Consider the following 27,901-nt stretch of genomic DNA (forward strand, 5'->3'; position numbering starts at 1 on the left):
CTGGAACCAAGATTAACCTCTACCAAAATGATGGAAAGGCTAAAATATCGAGAAATAGAAAAAATAAAAACATCATGATCCAAAACATACAAGCTCATTTGTGCCACATGGTGGAGGTAGTGTCATGGCTTGGGCTGCTTCTGGAACAGGCTCATTCAATCTTTATTGATGAGGGTAGCAACAGAATGAATTCAGATGTTTACAGGAACATTTTGTCTGCCAATTTACAGAGAAATGCATCCTAATTAATCGGGAGGAAGTTCATCATGCAGAAAGACAATGATCCAAAACACACTGCCAACTCAACAAAGGACTTCATCAGGGGGAAAAAGTGGAAGGTTTTAGACTGGCCAAGTCAATCACCAGACCTTAACCCAATTGAGTGGCATTTCACTTCCTGAAACAAACAACATCTGACAGAGTCTGCAGTTACAGTTATTAAGGGATGTACTTTAAATTACTTATCTGTACCTATACTTTTGATCACCCAAAAATTGGGTGGTCTGATACAAAACATAGAACCTTTTATGTTGTTTACCACATCTAATGTAAACACCAGGAAATAAAAGCTGAAATCTCTCATATCCATCTTTTGATCTCAAACACAAATGTCTTCAGTGTATAGCACAAATGAACTGGCCTTTCCGTTTCAATAGTTTCAGAGGGGACTGCATGTTAAGAGGGAAATGTGAATATAGCCTTAGTATCCATGAACCAGAGAGGTGTCGTGTGGTCAAAGTCTTGTTAGCATTAACTAACACGTGGGACTTTGCCTTCACTCGTCCCTCCACAATCCTCCTCAGAGCTTCGCTTCCTAGACACCAGAGAAACCTCTTGTTTAACCTCCAGATCCTGGGTCAGTGCTGTGTCTGATCTTGGGCTTTCCAGACTGGAAAGGGTGTCCCCCTGAGGTCCGAACTCCACAAGCTGCCCTCTCAGTTCAGCCTGCTCCGTCTGGAGTGGAACCCCTATGATCTCTAGTCCCGTTATCCCACCTACTATAGTCCCCTGCACCTCCACCTGGTCCTGCAATTGGTCCCCACCGGAGTCAAGCTCTAGCGCGTCTGTGTGGCCATTCAGTGGAACACTGCTGGCCTGGGAGAGGATTTCGTGCCTCAGTGAGGCCAGCTGGGCCTGTAGTAGCTCTTTGTGCTGGGTCTGCAGACTGTCCATCTACAACACAACACAAGACAGAGCATCAAATCACTAAGTAAGCTATAGATTTTGACTATAGACTCTAGAAACAGTCAACAAACACCTGTCCTACCTATAGTTACCCGACTATCTTACTGCATTCAGACAACCAGACAAGTTCTCACCAGTTTGGCCAGTCTCTGCTGGCTGTGCTCTGGACAGCGGTACACCTGCAGCTCCTCAAACATCTTCACATTAGACTGAACCAGACTTGCAATCTTAAAAAGACAAGAGGACATGACAGGAGACAACGGGGAAAAAACAAACAAACCCTGATTTAAGATGTCTTTAGAACAGGGGTGGGCGATCTCATCCGGAAAGGGCCGGTGTGGGTGCAGGTTTTCATTCCAACCAAGCAGGAGGCGCACCTGATTCCACCTGTTTAATCAGCTGATCTTGGCTTTCAATAGACTCAGGTGTGGCTTCTGCTTGGTTGGAATGAAAACCTGCCCCCACACCACACCGGCCCGTTCCGGATAAGACTGCCCACCCCTACCTTAGAACAAGTGCTACCGACTGGAACAGGAACAAAGTGTGAAAAATTCACCTCGTCACTCAAACACACCTGCTCTTTCAGCTGCTTAATTTCGGACCGTAGACTCTTCTCGACACTCTCTTTCTCTTGTCGTAATATGTCTATCTGTTCATTGAGCTCCAGTAGATGTTTCTGCAGGTCCAAACTCTCCTCGGTCTAAAACATCATGCCAAAGGTAAAGAAGTGGTCAGTACATCAGCAGGTTATTGACATCATGGTATACTGGACAAAAACCGTTGGAAAGCTAAGTGACTGATGATAATTATAGTTAATGGCTGAAATATGGCTCATGTTGACCGATTCCTAAAAAACTAAATAAGTGTGCTTTCCTGGCATGGTTAGGTCATCTAGCCAAATACTTTGAACTGTTATGGTTTGCTTAATTGAACACAACCCAAATTCATCTGCATTAAAAGCCCAATACATTTTTTTTTTTTTTTTAGCTTAGAACTGTATTTTGTGTTTTATCACTGAAAAACCTGTTCAGTGAGGATGATGCACGATGAACCTGTTCAGTAATGATGCCCGTTGTTTCATCATAGATCAAGTTGCCCGTGTTTCCATCAGGGTCCATTAAAACTAGAGTCTGGGTTCGTGCTGATGCATGTTGGGAAGAGCCCACCTCCTCTTCAGCACCCAGTGGCATGCCATTACTCTCACCATCTTCCTTCACAACACAGAAAGCGGCAGTAACATCACATACCAACAGTAATAACGGACTTAAAAACATTATACAGTCCTAACTACCAGTCTGAAATGCATTCAAGCCCAATCTGTCCCCAAACACCATTAAATAGACCATTAAAAATCTAAACCTAAATACATTAGACAAGTTTGAGTAAAACAAACAAACAAAAAAAAATGCCCGTCTGTGTCCAAAACTCTGGACTGAAAAGTGCGTAATACATAAATTAAACGAGACTACCTTAGGCTCAACAGTGAGTAAGGTGGCAGTCTCAGTGACCGAGCCGGTGGTGAGGACTGGTGGTGTGATGACTGAGCTGACAGCTGTGGTATCACCTCCAGTTCCCAAACTCACAGCTAGCCCACTGTATGCTTTAGCATTAGCCTCCGGGTTGCTATTATAGTACTGCCTGCAATTCACATCCTGAAGAAAAACAGAAAAACAGTGCGAGACTATAATACATTATACACCATTTTTCCCCCCAATACATGTATAGGGTTGTTAAACTGATAGATAAAGATTATCAGGCACAGTAAGAAAAGTAAGTAAAGCATCTGCTAAACTAATTCAGTTACTATAAATACTCACCTGTGTAACCTGGATTTGGAATGTGGTGTGTGGGTTTCTGAAGTGCGTCTTGTAGTGCTTGACAGCCTCGTCCCTCCTGTTAAAGCCATTCCTACAGCGATAGCAGTGCCAGTGTGCTCCTTTAAACCTCTTCTCGCCTTTAATGGTGCCCACGATCTCACAGTGGTTACAGCAGCGCAACACTTTCAAGCCTGCAAGGCACAAGCCAGAAAATGAATTACCATCATATACATTCTTAATGACACCCATTCCCTTTATAATAGAAAAAATAGCTTATAATTAGTCCTATATTATATTTCATGGCCAAGTAATTAACACAAAATAACACATTTCCAGATACTAATAAACTACGGATGCTAAACTGAGGCACAACTGATACCCAATACCAAATCTGCACCAGCAGATATATATTTGCCAAAAATGTAACACTGATCCAATAGAGCTTTGTTTCTTTCTTTCTGGGTGCCACAGCTGAAAGCTGATGGTTATTAGTATAAGCATATAAACACATGGAAGTATTAGGATGCATCTCAATCAGCTCCCTAGTTCAGTATTCAGGGCACTGAGCAGGAAGTCTGCCATTTTAAGGCATCGATGCTCATTATGTTCCCTTTCTGGAAATGACATGTTTTCTGAGCACTTACGTTAGCGATTTTTAACTTCATTTGATGTTCTTTATACGGTTTGTTTGAGTCTAGCAACTTTTAAGTGTTTAATGATTTTTTTTTTTTTTTTTTAAAGTTTCAGAACGACATCAGTCCTGCCTGTTGTTGATAAATGCCACAGTTTTACAATGACAGCATGTAGTCATGTCTCTGGAAATTGAATCATCAGTGTCTCAGTGTGTAATGAGCCAGGGTCCTTACCGGTGCCTGAACTCTTGTACACGGTATACTGATTCACGACCTAGGGGGCTGATTGAGATGCATCCTTAGTCATAGCATAGCATCAACTCAGAATTCTCCCATCCACAAACCACTGCTCTCTCATTTATGGCTAACCAGCAAAGTCGATGCTCTTGTCAACGTGTTTGATGCGGAAGTGGGCACGGAGTATAACGGGGTCCTGGTACGCCTCGGCTACTGTACACAGCGGACAGTGCATGTGCATTCCTTTCTCATGCCCAGCACACTTGTCGTCCTGGCACAGCACGGGTACGTAGGAGTGTTCTGTAGCTCTGACCCGCACTGATGGATGAGCCTGCAGGGGAAAACAAATGCATGTTTAAAAACAAAAACAAACAAAAACAACTGTGGTGCAGCAACTGTAGTTTTCTAAGAATGACCTGATTGCTTTATTTTATTTTTTATTTACCAGACAGATCAGTAAGGGAAGTTTTCACAGACTGTAACACTACACACTACAGTAGAGCATGACTAGAGCGCCCCGTGTGGTGAGTTTGCTCATTACGTCCTGCAGACTGGATGAGCTAGAAGCGTCCAAACTATTTTTACAGTTTTCCACAAAACTTATTACCACAAATATCTAAACTAAGGGGTTTGAAAACTCGAGAATTCAATGGTAAACATTCTTTTGCGAAATGAAAACCATTTATTCAAATGTAAGCTATCTAGTTTGCATTTCGATACTGCCTGCAGAGGTGCATTTACCAACAACGCGCGCCCGATAGCAAATGATACGTTTAGCTAACGGAGCTAACTAACTTAGCCAACATAATAAGGTCGGGTATTAGCAAACATATCTATACATTAGCATGTATTACTCTGAATTAAGCCAAACGCGCACTAAAATAAACAACAGTGACGCTCTCATTTGTAAGTCGCTTTGGATAAAAGCGTCTGCTACATGAATAAATGTAAATGTCCACGTTATAAAACAACCAGCCATTAAAGGCTTAGTCCCAAATGGCTCACTAGTGAACACTGAAAACGCTACATGTCGTGTAATTTCTTACGTTGTGTAGTGCTCTTATATAGGAAACTGGGAGGCGTTTGGGATTCGACCAACGACTCATAAGCTAACTAGACTAGCTAGCCAACAAACATTAACCACCATTAGCTCAAAAACAATCAGACGTCAGGTGTGTTTTTGAAGAAATACTCACGACAAACGCCGCCATAATCTGGTGTAACTGTAGGAACAAACACCAAATGTTGCGTTTACCGGCGTTTTCGTAGTTTTAGTCTACAAACCATGTTGTAGCCTAGTGGCTTTGTGCTGTTCGTCACAGGTTTGTGTGGTCGTACACACACGTCCTCGGCCACGTACACGCCAAAATCACGTGGTGTTGTAAAAACTCAGCGCATTGCCCGTTGATTGGAGGAAGTCGAACTCGATGTTGGTTGCCAGCCAATCACCGCGTGTTTATCGTTTAGTACACGGTATAGGAGTTCAGCTATTTTGATACTAGTCGACACATGAAGCAGTGCAAAAGATTCACATTTCACAATATATAATAGACTAGACATATTATTTGGCCTTTGTAGAATGTTTTTCTAACTCTTCGTTTAATAACACTTTTCAAGGAGGTATGTCAACAGGATTTCCTTATGGGTTAGGAGGTTGACAAAACGACAACGCTATGATCAGGAGAATAGTTCTTGAGAAGAAGCGAACTAGAGATTATTTATTATTATTATTTATTAAAGGTAGCACCCCATGTAAAACAGGGGGCACCCGGATTTGAACCGGGGACCTCTTGATCTGCAGTCAAATGCTCTACCACTGAGCTATACCCCCATACGGTAGTCCGGTATTCCATACCGTGTTCTTTAACCGCACTTAAAACAGCTGACACGACGGTACTTTACATCACGTAAAACACGTCTACAATACCTCGTTAGTGCTATTTGTAGGTGTGCTATGGACTAGTACAATTACCTCAACAAAAAACACGAGTTAATAATTCTCTAGCCTTTAATCGGAACTTGGTTTCTGACTACAGTACTGCTGTTACCTGTATATTTTTGGTTGGCAAATCGTTTTCAACCCAGCTGTGACACAGTAGTTTAAAGACAAGCCAGCAGTACTATATGGTAGGTGTACCAGATAAACTGGTCACTTTGTGTAATATTTTTTATAGTAAATATACAGTGGAGTACTCATATAAGGTCATTATAATACAACGAGACATCCCAGAATACTAGGTTTATTATGTGTACACGTGCATAATGAGTAAACGTGGTCGGTTTCGAGTAATACATCTCATTTAGCCTCATTTTTACCTGCTCAAAATACTTTGTAAACTCAAAAGTTGTGCTGTGGAGATGCCGGGGATTGAACCCGGGGCCTCATACATGCAAAGCATGCGCTCTACCACTGAGCTACATCCCCTACTGGCAATAGTGTCTCAAACGATCAGTGATATAAATAAACAAACAAACAAAACAAAAAAACGAGTATAAACCATGCCAACACAAAATCAAATACGAAAACACATACAAGCACTAAACAAATACAGATAACTGCATTGTGTTACATCCCTAATTTACACACTGTGTGTCTTGCAGTAAGCTGCTACACAGCAAGGAGAAAGGCAGTGTCACAGAGCAAAGTGTGATAATCATCCACACAGTGTTCTAATGAGCTTGTGTGTGTATGTGTGAAGTTTTAAGTTGTTTTAGTCGACAAGATTTCCAGGCTGAAAAGCACAAGGGTTTAAAAATAAAATAAACCTAGCACAGCTCTCTCTAATTAGTAACTCTTCCCACATCCTCCTTCTCCTCCTCACACCAACCCCAGTGTTACATGTGTGTATAGCCTACAGATCATTTTTCAACATTTCCATTGAGAGGCTTTAGAAAACTCTGTTATGTTGCTATGAGTCCTATCTCTGTCTCCACAGAAAAAAGATAAAAGAAAAAGTGGATCAGAAATGAAACATGGTACACGTTAAAGCCTCACATTATATCCATATAGGACCCAATCTCATTTCTGCACAATAATGTTATCACGTCACCTCATCCCACTTGCAGCTGTCAGAATGCTAGAGTTTTATCAGAACTACAAACTTTTTTTTTTTATTAAAGATGCTGCTGTAATAAACTAACAGTGTCACAATAGGTCTTTAATGACATTTTTTACAAATGATTTGAGTCTAATTCTGTCATATGACACTTCTAATGATTTGAGTCTAATTCTGTCATATGACACTTTTTTTTTAAAAAATGTCTCCAGCATCCAAATCACCCCATATGATCTGTTTGAAACATTAGCAAAGGTTTGATACAAAATACAAAAGATTGGTACATTATTGCTTTTCTTTGACAAAGTAATGTAACTGACAAACACTCGTGTTTCAGAAACCATATTTCTTATAACGTATGAATAAATATTTTAAAATAATCATTTTTACTTACACAAAATGTGAGACCAAAAAAAAAAAAAAACCCAAAAAACCTCTACACTTATTTAGAATCAGTAGTAGTAGTAGTAGTATAGTCCATCGATCCATCCATTTTCTGTACCGCTTTAACCTTTTCAGGGTCACGGGGAACCTGGAGCCTATCCCAGGGAGCATTGGGAACAAGGCGGGGTACACCCTGGACAGGGTGCCAATCCATCACGGGGCACAATCACATACACACTCACACACCCATTCATACACTACGGACACTTTAGACTCGTCAATCAGCCTACCATGCATGTGTTTGGACTGGGGGAGGAAACCGGAGTACCCGGAGGAAACCCCCGCAGCACGGGGAGAACAAGCCAACTCCGCACACACAGGGCCACGGTAGGAATCGAACCCCCGACCCTGGAGGTGTCAGGCGAACGTGCTATAGTAGTAGTAGTAGTATAGTAGCCATTATTATTGTTATATCACCACATAACGAATTATAGTAGAATAAACAACAAAATTAAGAAACATTGAGTTTAGAAATTATTTAGTTTTAGACCTATTTATCAACCTGCCAGTTATAATAAACCAGAAAGTTTAGTTCTTTTAAATCCATTAATTTATTGGACTGATTGTGTGATTGATTGATTAACATCATATTACATTTGTGCAGCACAACACCATGTTCCCCCAAATAGAATAAAAACAAAATTAGGTTTACTTGTGTCAGGTTAGCGCCTATAAGGCGCCAAACTACAGTACCCATTAACCACTGCACGTTAAATGACCCACGGCACATGTCCCATTGTTTACACCTGTTTCCTGTTTTACATTGATTAGTTTTTCTGTATGTACATTGCCTCCCATAATTTAGACCATAGTCAGTAGGTTTTTGTGGGTTTTTTTTTTTTGTCACGCACACACATTTTATACTAGAATTTAAATCTCGTGCAACTAGCCAATTATGGTGTTGGTTCATATTGATGGGCTTAATTGTACTCACTGATGGTACGACATTTCTGAAGGTGGTGATTATTTGTCTTTTTTCATTTATTATAAAAAATAAATCAATGAACACAAGGACTAATATCTTTGTTAATCTTGTTTATGGTGTAGTCATGCTGTACATGGTGTGTTCATGTGAAATAATATTTTAAATAATGTCAGCTAAGGAAAACAATGCAAAATGTTTATTTTATGTATATCAAAAACGCATCAAATTATGTCTATAAATATTAAAGCAGGTCAAGCAGGCATATTGCGTGTATTAATGCATGTGATGCTGTAAATGTGTGTTATATAAGCACCTTTGTGCCTTGTCACCCTCTCAATTTATACAGTCATGAGTCTTTGTGCTGTCAGTCTTTGTAGTGTTACACAATCTTCAAAGATGGAAAGCAAAGTAGTACACAATGTTCCTCTGTCCTAAAAAATAGAGACCCCATCATCGTCAGCCAAAAGAGAGGTCACGTACCTATCCAAGCCAAAGACTGGCTTCTATTCTTCAATCTCCTATTGGCAGTATATGCTTTGATTATTGTCCTCAACTGTTCTTTGTCAGGGGCCTTTCCTTTCCCTGTGGCCGTTTTTGACACTCTGATGTACAATTGTGCCATTTGGTCCTGATTTTGGCTTGAAAGTTGGCTACGTGTCCTTGAAATATAAAAGTTCTCTCTCTTTTCGTGATCGATTCTTAAATGTTACTCGGCAGCATACACTGATAAGATAAGATAATCGCAGCTGCAGCCTTTAAAAATTCAACATGCCTGTCTACTTTAATGCCAGTGTGCACTTGAGTTGACACAGACTCCACAAGTTTGTGTAAAACCTGAAGATCCGTGTTATTATATCAAATCCATCGGCGTGTCGTCTGAACACGTGCCTCGGTGGAAGGGATTAGAAATTTATCTTAAATATTGAATAGTCAAAATGTTGGACATTTCCTTTTTTTTGCTTTAGAAGTTCACCTCTCGAGTCTTCGGAGTCGAGTCGTTCATACATCACGTGACAGCCCCAGGACAGACTGCATTAAGCCTATAGGGCTGTGACGTGATGATGAAGGAACGACTCAAACCTGAAGACTCGAGAGGTGAACTAATCATTTGTCACGTGATAAATGTGACGTGATAAAAGAACGACTCGGGTCGGGAGGTGAGGTGAGCTAACAGACTGCATAGCCTGAAGACCTAATGCTAAGCTATTAACGAATCATTTCTGTTTCTCATAATTCGGCCTTGGTTGCATTAGCCTAGAGTTGATTTTTTATTCCAGACGTGATCATCGTTTGCGTAAGTACTAGATGTGTTGGGGAATTTAACATGTCACATTTATTTATATTCTGCTGAAATGAATTAGAAACGAAGTGACTTTTTCGAAATGAAAAGAATTCCATCTACCAGCTGTTGTGTTGGAAATGCTATCTGACATCTATAGCTTTTTTTTGTGCTTAAAGTGGTGAAGTGGAACCTCGGGTTGGTTTGCAGTCATTTCTGTAATATTATCGTTCACTCCAAACATTTTTGAAGGCAATAGAGCTGTGGTGAAGTGCATAGCAGGCCCAGTAGATTGGATTGTCAGTGCGATTTATCAGTGCTTGGTCGTTTTCTGTCATCTGTGTACATTTTGTTCCCACGATTTCAGACGTAACATCCGGACATACTTCCCACATCCTGTAGTTTAGCCGTAGACGGATACTTTGCTGATTGCGAAGTGGCATGATTGAGTAAATTTAGTTTCTGGTGTCTCTGCGATAAATCTCATTAGGACTGAACTTTCAATTTATGGAAATGTATTCTCTCTATAAATATCCATAGACTGTCACATCTGCTCCATAGTAATTTATTTACCTTTTTTTAAAAAAAAAAAGAAGAATTTATTTTGAATCTTACAAAACTCGATCACATCGTACAGCTCACGATTGGTAAAATGGTAAAAATGCACAGCATATCATTCATATATACATATATATACACACGTAAAAAAAAAATTATACATATAAACATGGGGGTACCTGTTCTCCCTGTGCTTCATTGATTTCCTCCGGGTACTCCGTTTTTCATTCCCGAGTCCAAATATGTTGGCCGATTGGCATTTCCAGATTGTCCGTAGTTCCCGTAGGCTTCAGGCTCCCCCGTGACCCTGTGTAGGATAAGCAGTATGGAAAATTAATTTATGGATCCAGGAACAACACATTTTGGGCCCGGCTGTTATAGTGAAATATACCTTTGGACATTTTGGACAAATGTCCTTCATCAGCTGAGCCTCAGAACTGCTTCTGAGGCTGTATGAGATGAAATATTCGAAATGGTTGTTTGATTGGAGTAGTTGGTATTGTATATAATATGATGTTGTATTATCTAGTATTAGGTTATTGCTGATTCTCTGCCTATATTCATGCCCTTCATTTGGGCATATTTGCCTCTCTATAGGCAGCTTGCACTCTATGAATTACTCTAGTGGTGAAAAATGCAATATTATGTACGTACAATGCATTCTGATTTACAGAGAACATGTAATAACAATTAACAACCGACACAAATATGTCAATATCTGTCAAATCCAGATTTCCATAGGAACAAAATGTTGTTGAGTTGTGGCAATTGAAGCTTTATTTTTGTATTTATCTCAAGAAAACTAGCAGCCGCGGTTTTAATTTTGACAGACGCACCGTTTATGTCTTTGAATATTTCAAATATTAAAGGACATCTACTCACTATGTGGTCCAGATGGAAGAGAATATTTAATCCTCTTTCTGCTCACATAAATATGAGTGTGAAAAATGCTCCTTCGGTGCAGAGAGAGATTTTTTTTTGTGTGCGTGTGTGTTTCTGTATTGACAAGAACATCGGGGATATCATATTTTCCGTTTTTCATTTTTCTATGAGCACATTTCAACATAATTACAGTAAGAATTTTATCCTTCTGACAATAAGATGAGAGACACACATAAAGCACACAACCTCTTTAAACTTTAGATAGAGCTTTTGTGATACAAGATTATTCCTGCCGTGAACGAAATGAAAAAGATGAAGCCCATTCACCTAATTTACTGCTTTGGGCTCTTAATGTTCTTCCGGAAGCCCAGATGATTGTGATTGGTGTAGACAGTGACAGGGCCAAAAGATGAACCAGTCTAAACTCGGCGCACTTTCTGTATGTTTGCCTAGACTCAGGACCAAACAGGGAGAAGCCGCATTTAAGCATAACTGGAACCGAATATCTGTCCCAAACTTTTGATGCCATTTCAGGAAAATGTTTGTATCCTACTCACACTTCTGAGTGTGTGTAAATTTCTGTACAAGAAGACTAACTAATGTGCACCTCGACTGATTGACTTCAGATCATATAATTTGCATGGATTGAAAAAAAAAAGAAAAAAAGATTCCAATCAGGCAGGAGCCACACATTTTTTAAGCTAAGAATGATGATTAGCCAAGTGGCTGAACTACAACAAAACGATTGCCTCTTTAGTAGGCACTCTTAATGTGCTGTACAAGGTTGAGTTCTAATAATAGGCAGTCAACAGCAAGAACAGTAATGCTAATTTTAAACTGGTAACCATAGTGCCGGTGGCCATATGGCTAATGTATACCGACTATAGAGCATGAAATATATACTCTAATGTTATTAATGTTAATCTGCATAATTTCTGAAAATTTAGCATAAACAATATAGTTACAACCCACATACCAGCATCATTTTGGGAGGGAGCAAGCTGGAGAATCGGGAGGAACCACACACATACATATGTGAAAAGGGAAACGTGAGACTCCAAACAGTGATTAACCCGAGGTGAGACTTGAACTGGGGATCCCTGGAGCTGAGGCAGCAACGCAAACAGAAATATCGATTGCTAGTGAAATGTATTCATTTAGATTCAGAGGCGCCCGGGGGGCCTCAACAATTTGGTGTGAAAAATAAATAAATACGTGATTTTCTCTTTCTCACTCTCAGACAACCACACACACACACACACACACACACACACACACACACACACACACACACACACACACACACACACACACAATCAATTCCTAATGTAATGTAATGTAATGTAAAGATGTAAGATGTAATTATTAATAATGAAAAAGGGGGGGGATATATTAAGAAGTCTGTATTTTTAATGTGTTTTAAAGACATCTTGCAGAAGGGGGGCCTCGGTCAAATGATAATACCATCTGGGGGGCCTTGCCCTGGAAAAGTTTGGGAACCCCTGGTCTAGACAAACAAACCTCGTTAACAGTACGTTAATTACACTCACTCTATACGATTTTTAAAAAAAAAAAATGTACATTAGCGGCCTCTGTCTTTCTAAGGTAGAACTACACACAAGCACGGACAAATGAAGTACTACTTAGTGAATAACGAGTCGGTCAGGTGACTCGTTCATTTACGGAGGGTTTCGGGAAACGCTCGGTAATTCAGGAACCTTCCAACGAATGGGAAAACGAAGTACTTTAGCGTTGGGAACGATATGAACCCACCAGTGAACAGGTGAACAGACTCTAACGCCGCCTCCGCCTGCCCCTGTCACACAGCAGCACAGCTCTGGTCTGAAGAACATCACCGCAGGAAACTGAGTATCGAGTCAGACTCGGTTCTTTCTTCTTCTTCCCCACCAGTCAAGACTTGAGAATAGAAGAAACTCTACATTTTCCCCTTCTCATGACGAAGGCGAGTAAGAATACAAGGTAAGTTACGTGGTTGTGTATTACCCACAACACACACACACACACACACACACACACATATATATATATATATATATATATATATATATATATATATATATATATACACTATATACATATATAAAAAATGATGTTTAATATACTGGATTTTTTTTTTTAAAATTATAGTTAAGCAATTATACCCTCTCAGAAATTGAAGGTATTTTTCCTTGTCACTTGTCATGTAGTACCATTAAGGGTAATTCTTTGTACATTTAAGCCTATGTAGCCTAACTTTTACCTGGGAAGGTGCATGTGCTTTATCTTCAATTAACCAGCCAGTTATGTAAATTGTCAATCATGTTTCCAGGTGAAAGGGTACAAAATGTAGTTGTAGGCCAACTGAAGTACTATATTTGACATTTATAGGTATTAATAAATGTCTGCACTAGTGTGTCAGAATGTCTGTATTTGTGTGTCAGTGTGAGTGTGAATTGCTGGTGAATGTTCCTTTGGGAAATTTTCGGCGCTTTTCCTTTTTCTTTGCGGTTAGAAGTTAATGCGCTGCCATGAAGTACAGTGAGCTGAACAGGACAACGATGGTGTGACATCCAAAACCTGCCATCAGTGAGATATCTGAACATACTTTGGTTAATAAATAAATAAATAAATAAATAATTAAAGAAGTGTGCCTTGCTGCATCCTTTGCCCCTTTTTAATGCAGATACAGTCCTGTCTTAACTTAAAACACCCAGGTTTGTGGATGCTCACTATTAAATTCACAGCTGTGCTAAATAATAATAATAATAATAATAATAATAATAATAATAATAACAGGCAACGTAAGCAAATACGAAATAAAAACAGTTTTATGTCATTTCGTTTTATTTGGTTTAATCTACAATAGCTGTATGAGACGCCATAAGTACTGCTGTTCCTTCCGAGAGATTTATGTTGAACATGTCAGGACTATTTAATAGGTCCTTTATATGCACCAAGCCTATGTCTTATGTTTATATGCTTTTTGCCATAACCAGGCCTGTCACGATAATTATGTTATCGACTTATCGTACGATATACTTATAATGACCTCGATCATTTCTGCTGACCTCGATGTCGCTCGCTGTGTTTACATGCGTGCTTGTTTACATGCGAACGTATGCCACTTTGAATATCCCGTCGAATTTAAGATAGAAATGCACATTCGAATGCAAAAACTGTGCGCCTTTGAATTTAACCTGTGTAGCAAGCACTGGCACTGATTTTCATGAAAACATACTGTTAAAAAAAAAATGACACGCAATGCACTAACCAGTGTTTTATTTGAAGAAGAAAAAACTAGAAGGAATAGTTCTAGTGTTTGAAGTAATCCAGTCATGGTCAATGATGTCGGGGATTGAGCCGCTGAAGCCGAACAGTGAGTGAACACTGGGAAACTGAAGTGCTTTACTTCTCGATAATAATAGCAGATAGAAATGATTTTATTAACGATCACTTTTCATTGCTGATGCTTTCAGAATGTTCAAGGCCACACAGAAAAACAGAATAAATGTAAATAAAATCACAGCATTCAGATGTTTTGAGGAAAAAAAAAACAAAAACCTCTCATAAATAGGATGTCGTAAGCCATACACAGGAGTAGACAAACTCTCATTACTTTAATTCTCCACAACTTCATAACAATTTCCCCAACTCGCAGACGACAGTTCGCACCTCCTGATCCACCTTAATCTAGTGTCCTTTTCAGGTACCTTTGTGATATCCTTGATAGCCTTTGCGGCAGCTTCGATGTCGGAAGGACTGTCTTCAATTTCCGTTATGTTCTGTTGTGACTTGCTTGTCACAAATATGTTCTTTAGTTTTGCAGGCATTGTTCAGTCACACACCATCCACAAGAGGAGGACCAAACTGTTGGACCTCCGTTCATGTTTTCATCCGCACAAAAACCCAGAGACTGTGAGATCATAAATTAAAAATGAACCTTACCTCAGATTTGTTGGACGTGATGCTGAAGGCATCGAACCTCTCTCGGTGGCAGTTCATCCAGCACTACTCCATCCCACCTCTGGTGGCTGTGCCCAGGCTCCCAGCTGCCCTGCTACCAGTATTTGGTCTGCTGTATGTGCTCATCTTCGGGCTCGCTGTGGTTGGAAATGGGGCTGTGCTGGTTCTCTTGTGCCGTAGGAAAGCACTGCAGTCCCCAAGCACTTTCTACATCTGTTCGCTGGCATTCAGTGATCTTCTCATTGGCATTGTGTGTGTGCCTGCCTCGCTGTTCCAGCACTTCTTTAAAAACTGGCTGGCAGGTAAGCTTCCATCACAGATGAACATTGCACCCATCACTGGTTATATAACATCTCAACAACTACAACAACATTGTATAACATTAAAATATTATATAACATCCCAAACTGCGGCAGCATTCGTAATCAAAAACTATAGGTGTAGTTTAATGTGCTGCTTTTGTATGTACAATGAACTTTTGCTTCACGTAAGCAAGTAAATGGCCATAAAAATGGCTTCACGTATATATATTATATATATATATATATATATTCTAACACACAAGGTTGCTGTACACACACACAAAGTAAGAAAAAGACTAGAAGGAAGTAGGAGGAAATGTGTTGGGTTAAAAAGGCCTTGGGGATGGCATTTCAAAGTATGGGGACAAGGGCATGAAATGTTAGTCTGGTTTTAGACAAAGGTAGTCGACACATTTTTTTTTTTTTTGGACCTGAGAGGTCATGTATTGCTTTATAAATGAGAAGGAGAATTTCGTACTTGATCCTCTTTGAGATGGGAAACATATAGGTGTACATATAGGTGACAGGAAGTATAGGTGTACAGTCTTTTTAGGGTTTTACAGAAATGCCAAAGACGAGGGAATTACAGTTGTCTAAGCATGAGGTTATGAAGGAACCAGGGTTTCAGTGTCTTTCAAAATATGTAAGAGTAGGAGACATCTTCATAGAAGATGTATGGATAGATATGGCCCTCGGGGTTTTCTCTCTTTTTGTTTACTTTTTGTACATACTAATCTGATCAAAGTTTTAGAAGATGTTCGAAATGAATTTCACGATGGAGTTGTTTATATGTCGTTATTCTGGAAATTTGCCAAAAAAAGGGCTTTATATATATTAAGTAAACTTAAATACTATATATATAAATGAAAAGTACTTCACCTTATTTGATGCCTTTTTTCTTTTATTACTATTAAATATAGTAAACGAAAGAAACTCAACAATTTAGACGAACCCTACCATGACAAATTTCCCAGCATTCCACCTTTCACAGTTTGATGTGGACAGACCTTATTATTATTATTATTATAACTTCTCCTCACGTAATCTTCTCACAGCTGTGTCAAATATGTAAAAAACCTGAAGAAATGATCAAACTATGTATTTTTTTTTTTTCTCCCCAAAATCGTAAAACACTTCATGTATAAAATATTAAAAGTAATCACTTCTGGCTGAAAGTATTTAAAAACTATTTCAAATCTTTTGGCACCAAAAAATATCAAATCAAATAAATAAACACTTCGATAAATAAAAAAAAAAAAATAAAAAAAAGGAGAAATTTGCTCCCAATTTGTAATTGTTTTGATTGAGAATCTCAACGCAGGGTGTTTGGTCTCACCGTAAACTTCAGCTGTCTGTAAATAGCTGTTAAGCTCCATTTCAGTGGACTCTCTCTCTGACCGAGGGACAGCTTGGCATTTACGTGATCTTCTTTTGAAGAAGCTGCCCAAATTCTTCTTCTTTTTCTTAGCAGGAATTTCTTCAGCAGCTCCGACTGGTGGCAGTGACGTGCCCTTTGTTCATCTGCAAGACTCTCCATCTCTGCTGCAGCTTTGACCTTCATGTAGTCCAATCTCTCTGCTTCTATGTATGTGCTTTTAAAGCGGGGGTGGAGAAGGGAAGCCATGTCAAGCAGCTCCTGGGTGGATTGTTCTGCATATTTCTCATTCAAATCGTCACCTTGTTGTCCTTGGTGAGCTGGGTATCATCATCCTGTGGCTGAAGAACCTGCTCGTTGAAAATGATGAAGCACAGGATCCAAGCATGAAACACTCACGTACTGTTCCCCAGACACGGCATCTGTGAACTCCACAAGAGGGCTTAATACTTTATTTACAGATTCAACAACTTCCATGTTATCACAGACCTCGCATCAAGGGTTTCGATCAAGTCTCGGAAACCCTTCTTGTCCACAGTGTAAACTGGTGCCATGTCTTTACAGATGTACATCGTAATGGCCTGTGTTATTTCTTTCCATCTCTTTGAGCTTTTCTCATACACTATGCCTTTAGTAAAAGATTTGGCCGAACTAGTTTGAATCTGAGGTGAGTGCGTTTATTTTTTTGGTTTTAGCACCGGAGCTTGACGGACCACTTGATGTGAGGCGCGTCTTTTGGCGATCATGAAATTCACGCGCGTGTTTCATTCTGAGGTGACGAGACAAATGACCTCTTTTAATAACGAGTTCGTCCGTCTGCTCGGGATTGCTTTGTGGGTCCTCCTCATCTTTCTTCCCGTGCTAACTTGCAGCGCCTCGATCAGTTTCACGCACGCTTCACGTGAGTTAGCCACGCCCCCTTATTAAGATGTCACGGTATACAAGGAATAAAAAAATCTGTTACGTTGACATTTCATGATATATACGGTCATACCGCCCAGCCCTAGACTAGGATTTACTCCTATGCTTTGGATCTTTGTCTTGCTGCATAATCCAGTTGCCCTCGAGTTTCAATTTATGCACTGAAGACCGGACATTCTCCTTTAGTAGGATTTTCTGGTAGAGATTCATGTTTCATGTTTCCCTCAATTACTGAAAGTTGCCCAGGCCCTGAAGCGGCAAGGCATCCCCACACCATCACACTGCCTCCACCATGCTTGACCGTAATTATGATATTCTTTTTCGTGGAATTCTGTGTAGCCTGTAGTTCCTTTGATGTTGTCTTTGGCTCTTTCTGTGACTTCCTGGATGAGTCGTCGCTGTGCTCTTGGTGGAATTTTGGAAGGTCGGTCGTCCTGGGAAGGTTCACTACTGTGCCGAGTTTTTCCGTTTGGAAATAACGGCTCTCACTGGGGTTCTTTGGAGTCCCAGAGCCTTTGAAATAGCTTTGTAATTTGGGGAATTGGGGAATAAATAACTATCATTTAAAAACTGTATTTCGTGTTTACTCAGGTTGCCTTTGTTTTATCTTAGATTTAATTTCTGAAACAATGATTGCCTCTTATAAATAGGGTTAAGACTTTATTTGAAGCCTACCTACATAGTGCATTTATGACACATTCATAAGCAAGCTAGTAACTTTCAAGGCGTCGGGTTAGGGCTGTAAATAAAAATATAATAAAATACAGTAACACTGTATCTCAATGCTTTCTCTTCCACGTAAAGACAAAAGTTGTATAGTACTTCTAACATCATCGTACGTGTTTCGACATAAGCCTTTCAAAAACCCAGCACTGCTTTATAAGATATGATTGCAATGCTAATGAAGGATTCATAAATTCACTATGTAGATACCCATCAAAAAGAGTGTTACTTAAATTGGTTTAATTGGTTACAGTAATGCAAATAACCGTTAACGTAACTGTATGTATTCAGTACAATTACACGCATTAACTCTTGGCAAAATGAATGGTCAGAATAAAGTTAAAATGACATTTGATTCATCAGATCAGATTGTTGCCTAATAATCTATTTTCTGTTATTATCCCGTTAACTAAATTCTATTGTCACGGCTATACGCAGATTATTAATAAAATAAAAAGCATCGGTGACGTCGGCAATAAGATTCAGCCTGACTAGTGTGTCAACCTTTCAAAGCCTCAATTACACAATTTTAGACGTACACCTCGTATCATTGTGTCTACCATACATCTGACCTTTTCCTCTATTCATTACCTCGGCGCCACTTGTCCGTCTTTATCAGTAAAACCACTGAGCACTGCGAAGGGGCACTATAGACATATTGTGTGCTGTGAATTATGGATGCCTAGGCTGTGATCAGGGGAAATATTGGACATTAGTCAGTAAAGAAAGTAGCATATTATATAAGAGATCACTTTTCAGGCAAAGATATAATGAAGGCTGCTGGATTTCGCTGCAAAAATAAGAAGCGAGTGCGACAGTCAGTCTCCAGAAGAACCGTGGATGCTGGTAATGTAAGATACTCAATGAAACTTACTGTCATGTATCAAGGAGGGAACTCTGGACTTCATTTCCCAGCAGCCACTGCACCATACTACATCATTGTCACATGACCACCTGCACCTGTATCACGTTTCTGTTTAACGAGCACTCCTATATATAGCCACCGTTTGTACTGCTTCCTCGTCTTACGTGTCGTCTATCTATGCTTTTGTCCACGCGTCCATGTTTAGGTTTCGCCACAGTATTGTGCCTCGTGTTATTGTGTTTGTTTATTAAATGTTAGAAGATCTGCACTTGCTTCCGTATCCATCTTTATGACGTGACGCGTACCAGCTAATTTCCTTATAAAACTGCACTAATTCTACCTGACTACTCGTTTTTTTTTTTAAAGCAAAGCAAGTACTTTCATTATATTGTTATATTTATATATATATTAGTCACGCTCACAAACACTTGACTCTGCAGGTGACTTCCTGTGCAAGCTGGTCCCCTTCCTCCAAGTGACTGCCATAGCAACCAGCATCCTGTCCATGACTTGTATCGCTGTAGAGCGTTTCCAGGGAATCTTGTATCCTCTTCATGTTCGTAACAGCTACATCCTTCACAGCTCCATCATGATGCTCGGTGAGAAAAAAAAACAAAACTTACCCGTTTTCCAGTATGGTACTGTCCTTGCAGCGATATTCTCAGTGTCGGTCTGGATAGAGCTAAAAATTTGCAAAATTTGTAAACGTTCTGACGTGTAAATTGTGAATACGTATAGCACTTGTCGACTTATTTTTTTAATTATTAGCTGTTGCATCTTTGGTGTGAGCTGTAAAATAAAGAGACATTTTTTTTTTACTACACTGGAAGTAGTAAAATTAGAATGGAAAATGTTCCCTTGTTCTCCCCTCATTGAGGTATATTTTAGCATTTTGTTTAGCACGGTAGTTAGTTGCGTGGTAACGACGAGCAACTCTACCTCGTTAAAGAAAAGCTGCAAAACAAAACATACTTCTCAACGTCGCAGGTCTAAGAAAATCTTCAGAAGATATACTAAAAATCTCAATTTCCAGCAGGGCTCTTAGATATCATTACCTAGCATTGTTAGAGTTCAGCCTCTTGTGTATGCTAATCAGTACAGTTTTAAACCTAGCGAGAAGCGTGAAGCGTCTGAACCACTCCGCTTACGTTATTTGTGCTTTTGCCGTGATCATCTTGCTAAAAAAAAAAGAAGTCCAAAACGTTCAAAACACATCCCCGTGTTTCACGCACACACCCGACCGAAAACGGAAGTGTTACTGTTCAAAACATTACCGTCGTTAGCATTAGCATTTCTGACACGCCCACACGGCGTCAAACTCCAATTTTCAGTGAGACCGTTTGACTATATACGATCGCTGTCCACTTTATTATGAACGCCTGTGCACTTGCACATTCATGCAACTGTCCAGTCTGCAGCAGCGCAGTGCGGATGCAGATACAGCTCATGAGCTTCAGATAATGTTCATAATAAAGCGAAGTTGCCAGACAATTTTTGTTCGAGTATTTTAGAAACTGACGAACTTTTGGGATTTTATTTGACATGCAGCAGTCTCTTGAGTTTACACAGATGGGTACAAAAAAAAAATCCAACAGCAGTTCTGTGGGCATTCAGAATCTAACCGTGAGGTGCAAGGGCTACAATAACAGAAGCCCAGGAATCTGAAATTACAACGGGTACACGCTCACCTAAACCAGACAGTCGAAGATCGCAAAAACCTCTGTTCTTTTTCCACTCTTCGACAAGTGGTTTTTTTTTGTTTTGTTTTTTTGTGCTGGCAGATTTCCTGTTTACTGGATTTTCTTGCACCGTCTCACGAGGAAACGAGTGGCCAAATTGGAGAAAAATCACCGTAGATTTTAATTATACATTGTGCGTAAAATAGCTGAACAATGCGGTAATTATACTACATACCTCTATGCCAGACTTAAGTAGTCTTTAAATACTTACACCTAGTTTACTGAGTAAAATATTCCCGTTTTCACTAACCACCCACGTACCCCCTCGTCCTGTAGCGTTAACGACGTGCCGGGTGGTGGAGTGACGATGGAAACGAATCGATCAGAAACACGTATGGATCAGCAGGTTTAAATAGAAGGCACTTACAAAGGCACAATGAAACACAGGCCTTCAACTATAACAAGTAACAGAAAGAAATGCATGAATAACATTTCACATTTAAAAAAAAAATAATGTCGAAATGGCCAAGAAAGCCATAATCCTGCTGCGTCCTCACTGTGACTTTGTATTAATATGTAATGCGATGAGAATCTTTTGCAAACATCTAATATTTAACTCTAGTAATACCATATAAAGTGCCAAAATGCTATAATCATCATACTGTAAGACCATTACTATTCATGTAACATGCGATTACATTGAAATGCATTATTATTATTATTATTATTATTATTATTAGCGTTAGTGTTAGAATTAAAATCTCCTTAGGAAGTAACACTTAGAAAGTGTTCCTTCTTTAGCTTGATTCAAGCCATCATGTGTTGTATGCAAAATATCTGGGTATCTTTTAAATACAATTAGAACTATTTGCAGTGCATCACTGGTTATTTATGAATCGGTAGCTAAGACTATAGAGAAAGTAGAGCTTTTCATTGACGGCAGTAAATTGTCTAATAGAAGAATTGCAATTTGGACTTTCCTCTGCACCAGTTAATTAGTTGATGATTGGCAATAAAATGGCAAACGTTTGATAAACAAGTCCCACTGTTAGAACTGCAATTCTAACTTTTGTCGTGATTTACTGCCGGTCATTTTTTTTTAGTTTGCATCCACCGATAACGGAGTTGCTGAAGATGAACGACGATGAGCGAATATTTAATAATTAGGAAATCAAGTGAAAATGTATAAGTAACACCCAAACAGTCAAGTCTTTTGAAGCGTCCCATACGTCATCCATTTTAATGTTGAAACGTAATTTTCATACTTTTCTGGCAACCCTATTTTTTTTTTTTTTTTTTTTAAACTTGTATATTTGTCTTGCATTATGTACAACAGCATAACATTATGAATGCCACTACTTCCAATTTCCTTACCATGATATTGTCTCAATCTTGGTATAAATAATATGAACGTTAGATTTCTTTTGTTCTAGTTTCTTTTGTTCGCTTTGCAGTGGCTGTGTGGATGGTCGCGCTGGCAGTTGCAGCTCCGATGTGGTTTGTCCAGAAAGTAGAGGTATGTGTCTGATTTATTAAAAAAAAAAAAAAAAAGAAAAAAAAGAAAAAGAAATATAATTTGTTTATCGTCTTTGGACACGATATAACTTTAGCCATTTTCAATACGTTTCCTGCTTTATTTTGAGTTATTGCTCCATTAAGTGTTACTTTTCATTTGTTGATAACCCTTGTTCTAATGGATCGAGCCATAAAACGTATGCAATTTTATCTTGAATTTATCTTTAATTCTTTAATTGAATCATGTGAGCGATATGTGGACCTACAGAATAAATAAATAAATAAATAAATAAAAAGAGATGCATTATGCATTTCCTTTTAGGAAGAACTGGGAGCACTTTCCTTTTAAGATTCCCACACACAGTGCCCTCTACTAATATTGGCACCCTTGGTAAATATAAGCAGTAATAAGAAGGCTGTGAAAAATTGTCTTGATTGTTTAACCTTTGGGTCTTTTTAAAAAAAATAAATAAATAAATAAAAATTCACAAAAATACTCTGCTGTCATGGAGATCAAACAATTTCAAACACAACACTGGTTTATCCAACAAATATCCAATTTTTATTACAGGTGAAATACGACTTCCTGTTTGATGTTCACCACACCAGTTGTCTGGAGGTGTGGCCAAGCCAGCAGTGGAGGCAGAGTTACACCGTATGCCTATCAGTGATGTTTTTTTTGGTCCCACTGGTGACCATCGCCATCCTGTATGGGAAGATCATGAGGGAATTGTGGGGCAAACACCGCATTCACGAGGCTGTGTTCCAAACACTTCCAGGGTCTGAGATCAACAAGATCACCAGGTCAGAGCAAAGACATCTGGGTAAATACGTGACAAGTATGTGGTCTTTTAAATGAGCAAAGACAAATGATTCAAATGCAAGAACCAAAAGCAAAGAATGTGTCCCACAGAGGACTCCCAGAGGATAGAAGAGGATGAATACATGCAAATCTATGATCATAAACCAAAGGAACAGGTTCGTTCATGGTACAGATGGAAAAGTTTGCAGACAGACGTTTACAAACGTGTAGGCTAAAGATATTAAATCCAATTTTTTTTTTTTTTTCATGTTACCATACATTTCTTTTGGCAAGTCAATAAGGGAATCCGATTTGTTTACATCAGAGGTCATTTTAAAGAATTGATTAGAGACCGATTCGTGTCAGCTTTAATTCACTGTATCTGAATTCCAGTGGGTCAACACTACACCAGGTTAACTGTCGTCTCTGTAACCAGTCTGGAAGATTCCAGAAACTGATGCGATGGCTTTTAGAAGCTTCTGATTTGCCAACCGTCATAATTAGGAGTTAATTGGGAGTGGCTGTAAAAGGGCCTACCTTTAGAGGCGGTGAATTTTTGCCCTTAACGCTACGAGAAATCCAAGCAACTCAGAGTAGACGCCGAATAACTGGTGTACCTCTACAAGTTCAGGTCCTCCTTAGAAGGACTTTCCAAACAACTGAAGGTACCACAAGGATCCGTACAACGATCAGCGCTACTACGGATAGATGATAAAGGGCGAGGCTTTTATTCTGAAGTACACCATCCCAACTGTGAAGCATGGTGGTGGAAGCATCATGTTCTGGGGGTGATGTGCAAAACCCGACCGAGTTATAGAAGTTCCGTCAGGAGGAACGGCCAAACATTACAGCAGAAGTATCGCGAGATGCTTGTGGAAGGTTCCTCCAAGCATTTGATTCACACACTTAAAAGGCAATTCCACCAAACACTAACAAAGTGTATGTGAAACTGAAAATCTTATATAGTCTGATATGAGAATCCCACTGAAAATCTGATACATGGGCTGGGGAAAATGAAGTTTGAATGTCTTTAGCCTAGGTGTGCGGAAACTTTCGGCGTGAACGGTACGAACCAGAAACTAGGGAGAAAACAGGGAAGATAGAGTTGCGGCCGGGACGTACAAAACTAGCTGACCTACAGCAGCGAGCACATGCTGCGCTTGAACAAGAAAGATGATGAAGAAGAAAACATGGAACAGCTGGAACCAATCACAAGGGACAAAGGGACTGGTGTTTGGGGGGGACGGGGGTGGTGAACTACCAAGGACAGGAATAAACAAATAAGGAAAATGGATGTCAGTGGGGTGCACAATGTATTTGCAGACAATGGAACCGAAACGTTTGGAAAAAATATTGGAATAAAACCCTTCTGATTATTTTGCTCATAATAGACTCGAGAAGCAGCAACCAATATCAGAAAGACCTAGACTCAAAACCAAAAGGCAACAACTGATATAGCATAAATATAAATGACTCCGACCCCCATTCCTGTCCAGTCCAGCACAGAATGTCACCAGCCCCTAAAAATCCACTATGCTCACACGCTCACTCGCTCGTATCCTGGTCGGGGTCGCGGTGGATCCGAAACCTATCCTGGTGACCCTGGCTGTGAGGTGGGAATACACCCTGACTGCCAGTCCACTCGAGTGAAACTACTCGAATCAAAAATAATTAACATCTCTTTAGGTTTCCGAAGCCTCCCAGTCCCGAACGCTCAGGAGACGATGGTTAGTAAACGTGCTAGCATTTATTATTCAAATAGTAAACATAGGAGCACTTTTACATGCTGATAACATGCAGTGTAAAAGCGGAGAAGTCTATTTCACTCCACAAATTTGAGGGAAACTAATTACCTCAAAATTTTTTTAAAAGTTGATAAATCCAGTTCTTTAAGCCAAATACATTTAAATATAACAAAAAATGTAACTCGGTTAACTCTGTTGAAGTGTATTTGTATGCAGGAGGCCCTGTGTGTGCGGAGTTCCGGGTACTCCGGTTTCCTCCGCCAGTCCAAAGACATGCGTGGTAGACTGATTGGCGTGTCTAAAGTGTCCGTAGTGTACGAGTGTGTGTGAGTGTGCCCTGCGATGGACTGGCACCCTGTCCAGGGTGTACCCCGCCTTGTGCCCGATGCTCCCTGGGATAGGCTCCAGGTTTCCCCGTGACCCTCAAGAATTATAGAAGATGGATGGATTGTATGCAGGAATAACAAATGATGATTCCGGGTGCATTTCCGCCTCATGCTCAGTGTGACCAGGGAGCGTTGCCACCTCACCTCACAGCTTCAGGGTCCGGAGTCTGATCCTGAGCTTGGGTTACTACAAGACCTTTGCAGCGGGTTTCCTCCGACTGTCCAAAAAAAAATGCCAGTAGGTGGATTGTCTATGCAGAATTGTGAATGTGTGTGCGTTTGATTAACCAAGTTGTCGTTTCCAGGAGGAAGAGGAGGGCAGTGAAGATGATGGCCACAGTGGTGCTTCTGTTCGGTGCTTGCTGGGCTCCATTTCACCTTGTATCACTGCTGCTGGACTATGGTAACACACACACACACAGCCCTAATATTTTGTTACTCTCATACCTCTGGTCCTCTGAAAGCATGCGTGTGGTGTCTCACCCTGGGGTTCGAGTTGTTTTCTACTTCAGGTCAGATACATGCTGGGGGCAATTCCTACAATCACTTCATGACCTTAATATTATAATGTTCTTTTTTTAAATTTTTTTTTAATAAATGTATTTTCTTTATACTGTTCATCCTTTACGACAATTGGCTGGCAGATAAAACCTTATAAAAACAAGTTGTTTTTATAATTACCCCGAAAACAAAAGTCCTCCAGTGATAGCGTTCATCTGGTTAGCTTTTAAACAAAATGACGGCTAGAACTTTCCAATACCGAGGGCACGAGGTGAGAGTAATATTCATAAACTCTGAATTGCCGACCGGTTATATAAAACTGTAACGACTATTCGTCGTTTATTCAGAGCACGCGTCCAAATAATCGCTGTCCATTAGACCAGGAAGGTTCCCGGTTCTAAATGAAAAATTTAAGCTGTTCTGGACCTTAATTGGAAAAAAGGAGTTGAAAAAAAGCGCTCCGTTATTCCACCAGAGGGCGAAATAGAGCAATAAACTCAAGGACTTTAAGAGGCGACTGACAAAAATGTGCTAGTTATATAATTCTTCACTAGCAAGCTAAAAAATCCGACACTGTTTATTTCAATTCAGTTACGTCCATTTCAGTTCCAGGTTGTAGCACTAAAAAAAATAATAATAATAATAATAAAAAAATGTGGAAAACATTTATGCTAAGCACGGTATATAAATATCCAGGAAGTACTTGTGGTATACTTCAGTACTAATTCTGGATGTGCTAAAAATTCAGTGTAGTTCCGAAAGTTTCCACAAGGGGGAAAAGTGAGCTATAATTTCATTTGAACAACAGTAAGAACAGCAGCAAATGCAATCCCGCCTGTTTTCTCTGGTGGGTTAAAATCTAGCTACTGTTCAGAATAAAATCTGAACGCTCAGAACTTTTCCGTCGTGTTTCTGGTGAAAGATCAACCCGAGAACATGCTCAACCTGACAAATGGCGTTCGACTAGCTACCCTATGAAAACGGGCTTCCATAGAAATGTCTAGAATTTGACTTTCCTACCGGCGCTGCCTCGCGGTCATCGTTTTCACGCCCAGTGCGAGTGAAAATCGTGCAGTCGTCTTAAATTTCCATCCGGAAGTCGCCACGATCGGCCCTGTAATGCGTTCATCTTCACATGCTCTCATCGCATTAACTAACTAACTTAAATCTAAACAATCTCTCCATCCTGTTTAAATGCATTATTATTGAAAAAGGGGGGGGGGGGGGGGATATCGATTTCTTTTTAAATCATACACCCTCATGAGCTGTTTGTTTTCTCTTCAATCTTGAACCTGTCAGAAAAGCTGAACCTGGACCTGGATTCAGAGTTTCTATTGCTAAGCTTGGTGCAGATCTTAGGCTTCAGCAACTCCGTGTGCAACCCAGTGGTCTATGCTGCCCTCAACACCAACTTCAAGAGGGATTTGCTGGCCCTGCTCACGCAGAGGTGGATACCCTGCTTCCGGAGAAGGCAGATCCGGGTCGGCGTCTCCGTGACGGAACCGAGGAATACCACCGAGAAGATGGAGAGGAGAGCTGGGGTCCAGCCATGGAGCAAAGTAGCTTGGGACACTGAAAATAGTGTGGCACCAGTGACAAATGGAGCAAGGTCCAAATCCTTCAACCCGATGATCCTGCTTGGTGCCATTTGGCCCAGTAACAACTCGGGCACCGTCATTCTGAATGTCACTGACCCCGTGCACATGGATGCTACCTATCAGAAGACAGTGGGAATTCCAAGTGGATAAATCTCCAGAGGAGAAGGTGCGGGAAGAGGTCACTGCGACCAATAGATGTCAAACGATTGCTCGGCGAAGACAGTGCTATCACAAACAGTGATCTAGCCATCATTTACCGTATCCCTAATACGACCGAGTCAACCACTGCCTCGATTTCCTCCGATCTAGAACAGTAATAGCATCAAGGGATTTCTCGTCATGCACACGATAATCAAACGTACGGGTTTACACATCCAAACGTACCGTCCGTGCTCCGACGTGCGAGAATTAGCGTGCACGGAGCGCACATTTATTGTTCGTAACACTGGTTACACCGTCCTTATTATAGCAGACCGTTATAGCGTTTGTGAAATTCCTACACAGCGAGCCA

At 40.1% G+C, this 27,901-nt stretch overlaps 2 protein-coding genes and 2 non-coding genes across 4 annotated transcripts; 1 reads left to right on the forward strand and 3 right to left on the reverse strand.

Moving 5' to 3' along the window:
• Nucleotides 1–730: 730 nt before the first annotated feature.
• Nucleotides 731–5,239, reverse strand: zgc:193801 (uncharacterized protein LOC564476 homolog). Its single transcript, XM_017493197.3, has 8 exons — nucleotides 5,068–5,239; nucleotides 4,004–4,202; nucleotides 3,003–3,193; nucleotides 2,655–2,837; nucleotides 2,238–2,396; nucleotides 1,760–1,885; nucleotides 1,320–1,412; nucleotides 731–1,173 (listed from the first exon to the last, which is right to left on the reverse strand). The coding sequence occupies exons 1-8, from the start codon at nucleotides 5,080–5,082 to the stop codon at nucleotides 751–753; spliced, it is 1,389 nt and encodes a 462-aa protein (XP_017348686.1). The 5' UTR covers nucleotides 5,083–5,239; the 3' UTR covers nucleotides 731–750.
• A 391-nt stretch (nucleotides 5,240–5,630) lies between these two features.
• Nucleotides 5,631–5,702, reverse strand: trnac-gca (transfer RNA cysteine (anticodon GCA)). The gene has a single exon. It is a non-coding gene; the product is annotated as a tRNA-Cys (tRNA).
• Nucleotides 5,703–6,224: 522 nt separating this feature from the next.
• Nucleotides 6,225–6,296, reverse strand: trnaa-ugc (transfer RNA alanine (anticodon UGC)). The gene has a single exon. It is a non-coding gene; the product is annotated as a tRNA-Ala (tRNA).
• Nucleotides 6,297–12,668: 6,372 nt separating this feature from the next.
• LOC108279172 (pyroglutamylated RF-amide peptide receptor) lies at nucleotides 12,669–27,540 on the forward strand. The gene is made up of 7 exons (XM_017493198.3): nucleotides 12,669–12,995; nucleotides 14,834–15,280; nucleotides 19,605–19,763; nucleotides 22,298–22,359; nucleotides 22,930–23,162; nucleotides 25,597–25,694; nucleotides 27,092–27,540. Exons 2-7 carry the CDS (start codon nucleotides 14,950–14,952, stop codon nucleotides 27,538–27,540), a joined length of 1,332 nt encoding a protein of 443 aa, XP_017348687.1. The 5' UTR covers nucleotides 12,669–12,995; nucleotides 14,834–14,949.
• Nucleotides 27,541–27,901: the final 361 nt, after the last annotated feature.

The sequence above is a fragment of the Ictalurus punctatus genome, chromosome 18, assembly GCF_001660625.3.
Source record: "Ictalurus punctatus breed USDA103 chromosome 18, Coco_2.0, whole genome shotgun sequence".
Classification (NCBI taxonomy): Eukaryota; Metazoa; Chordata; class Actinopteri; order Siluriformes; family Ictaluridae; genus Ictalurus; species Ictalurus punctatus.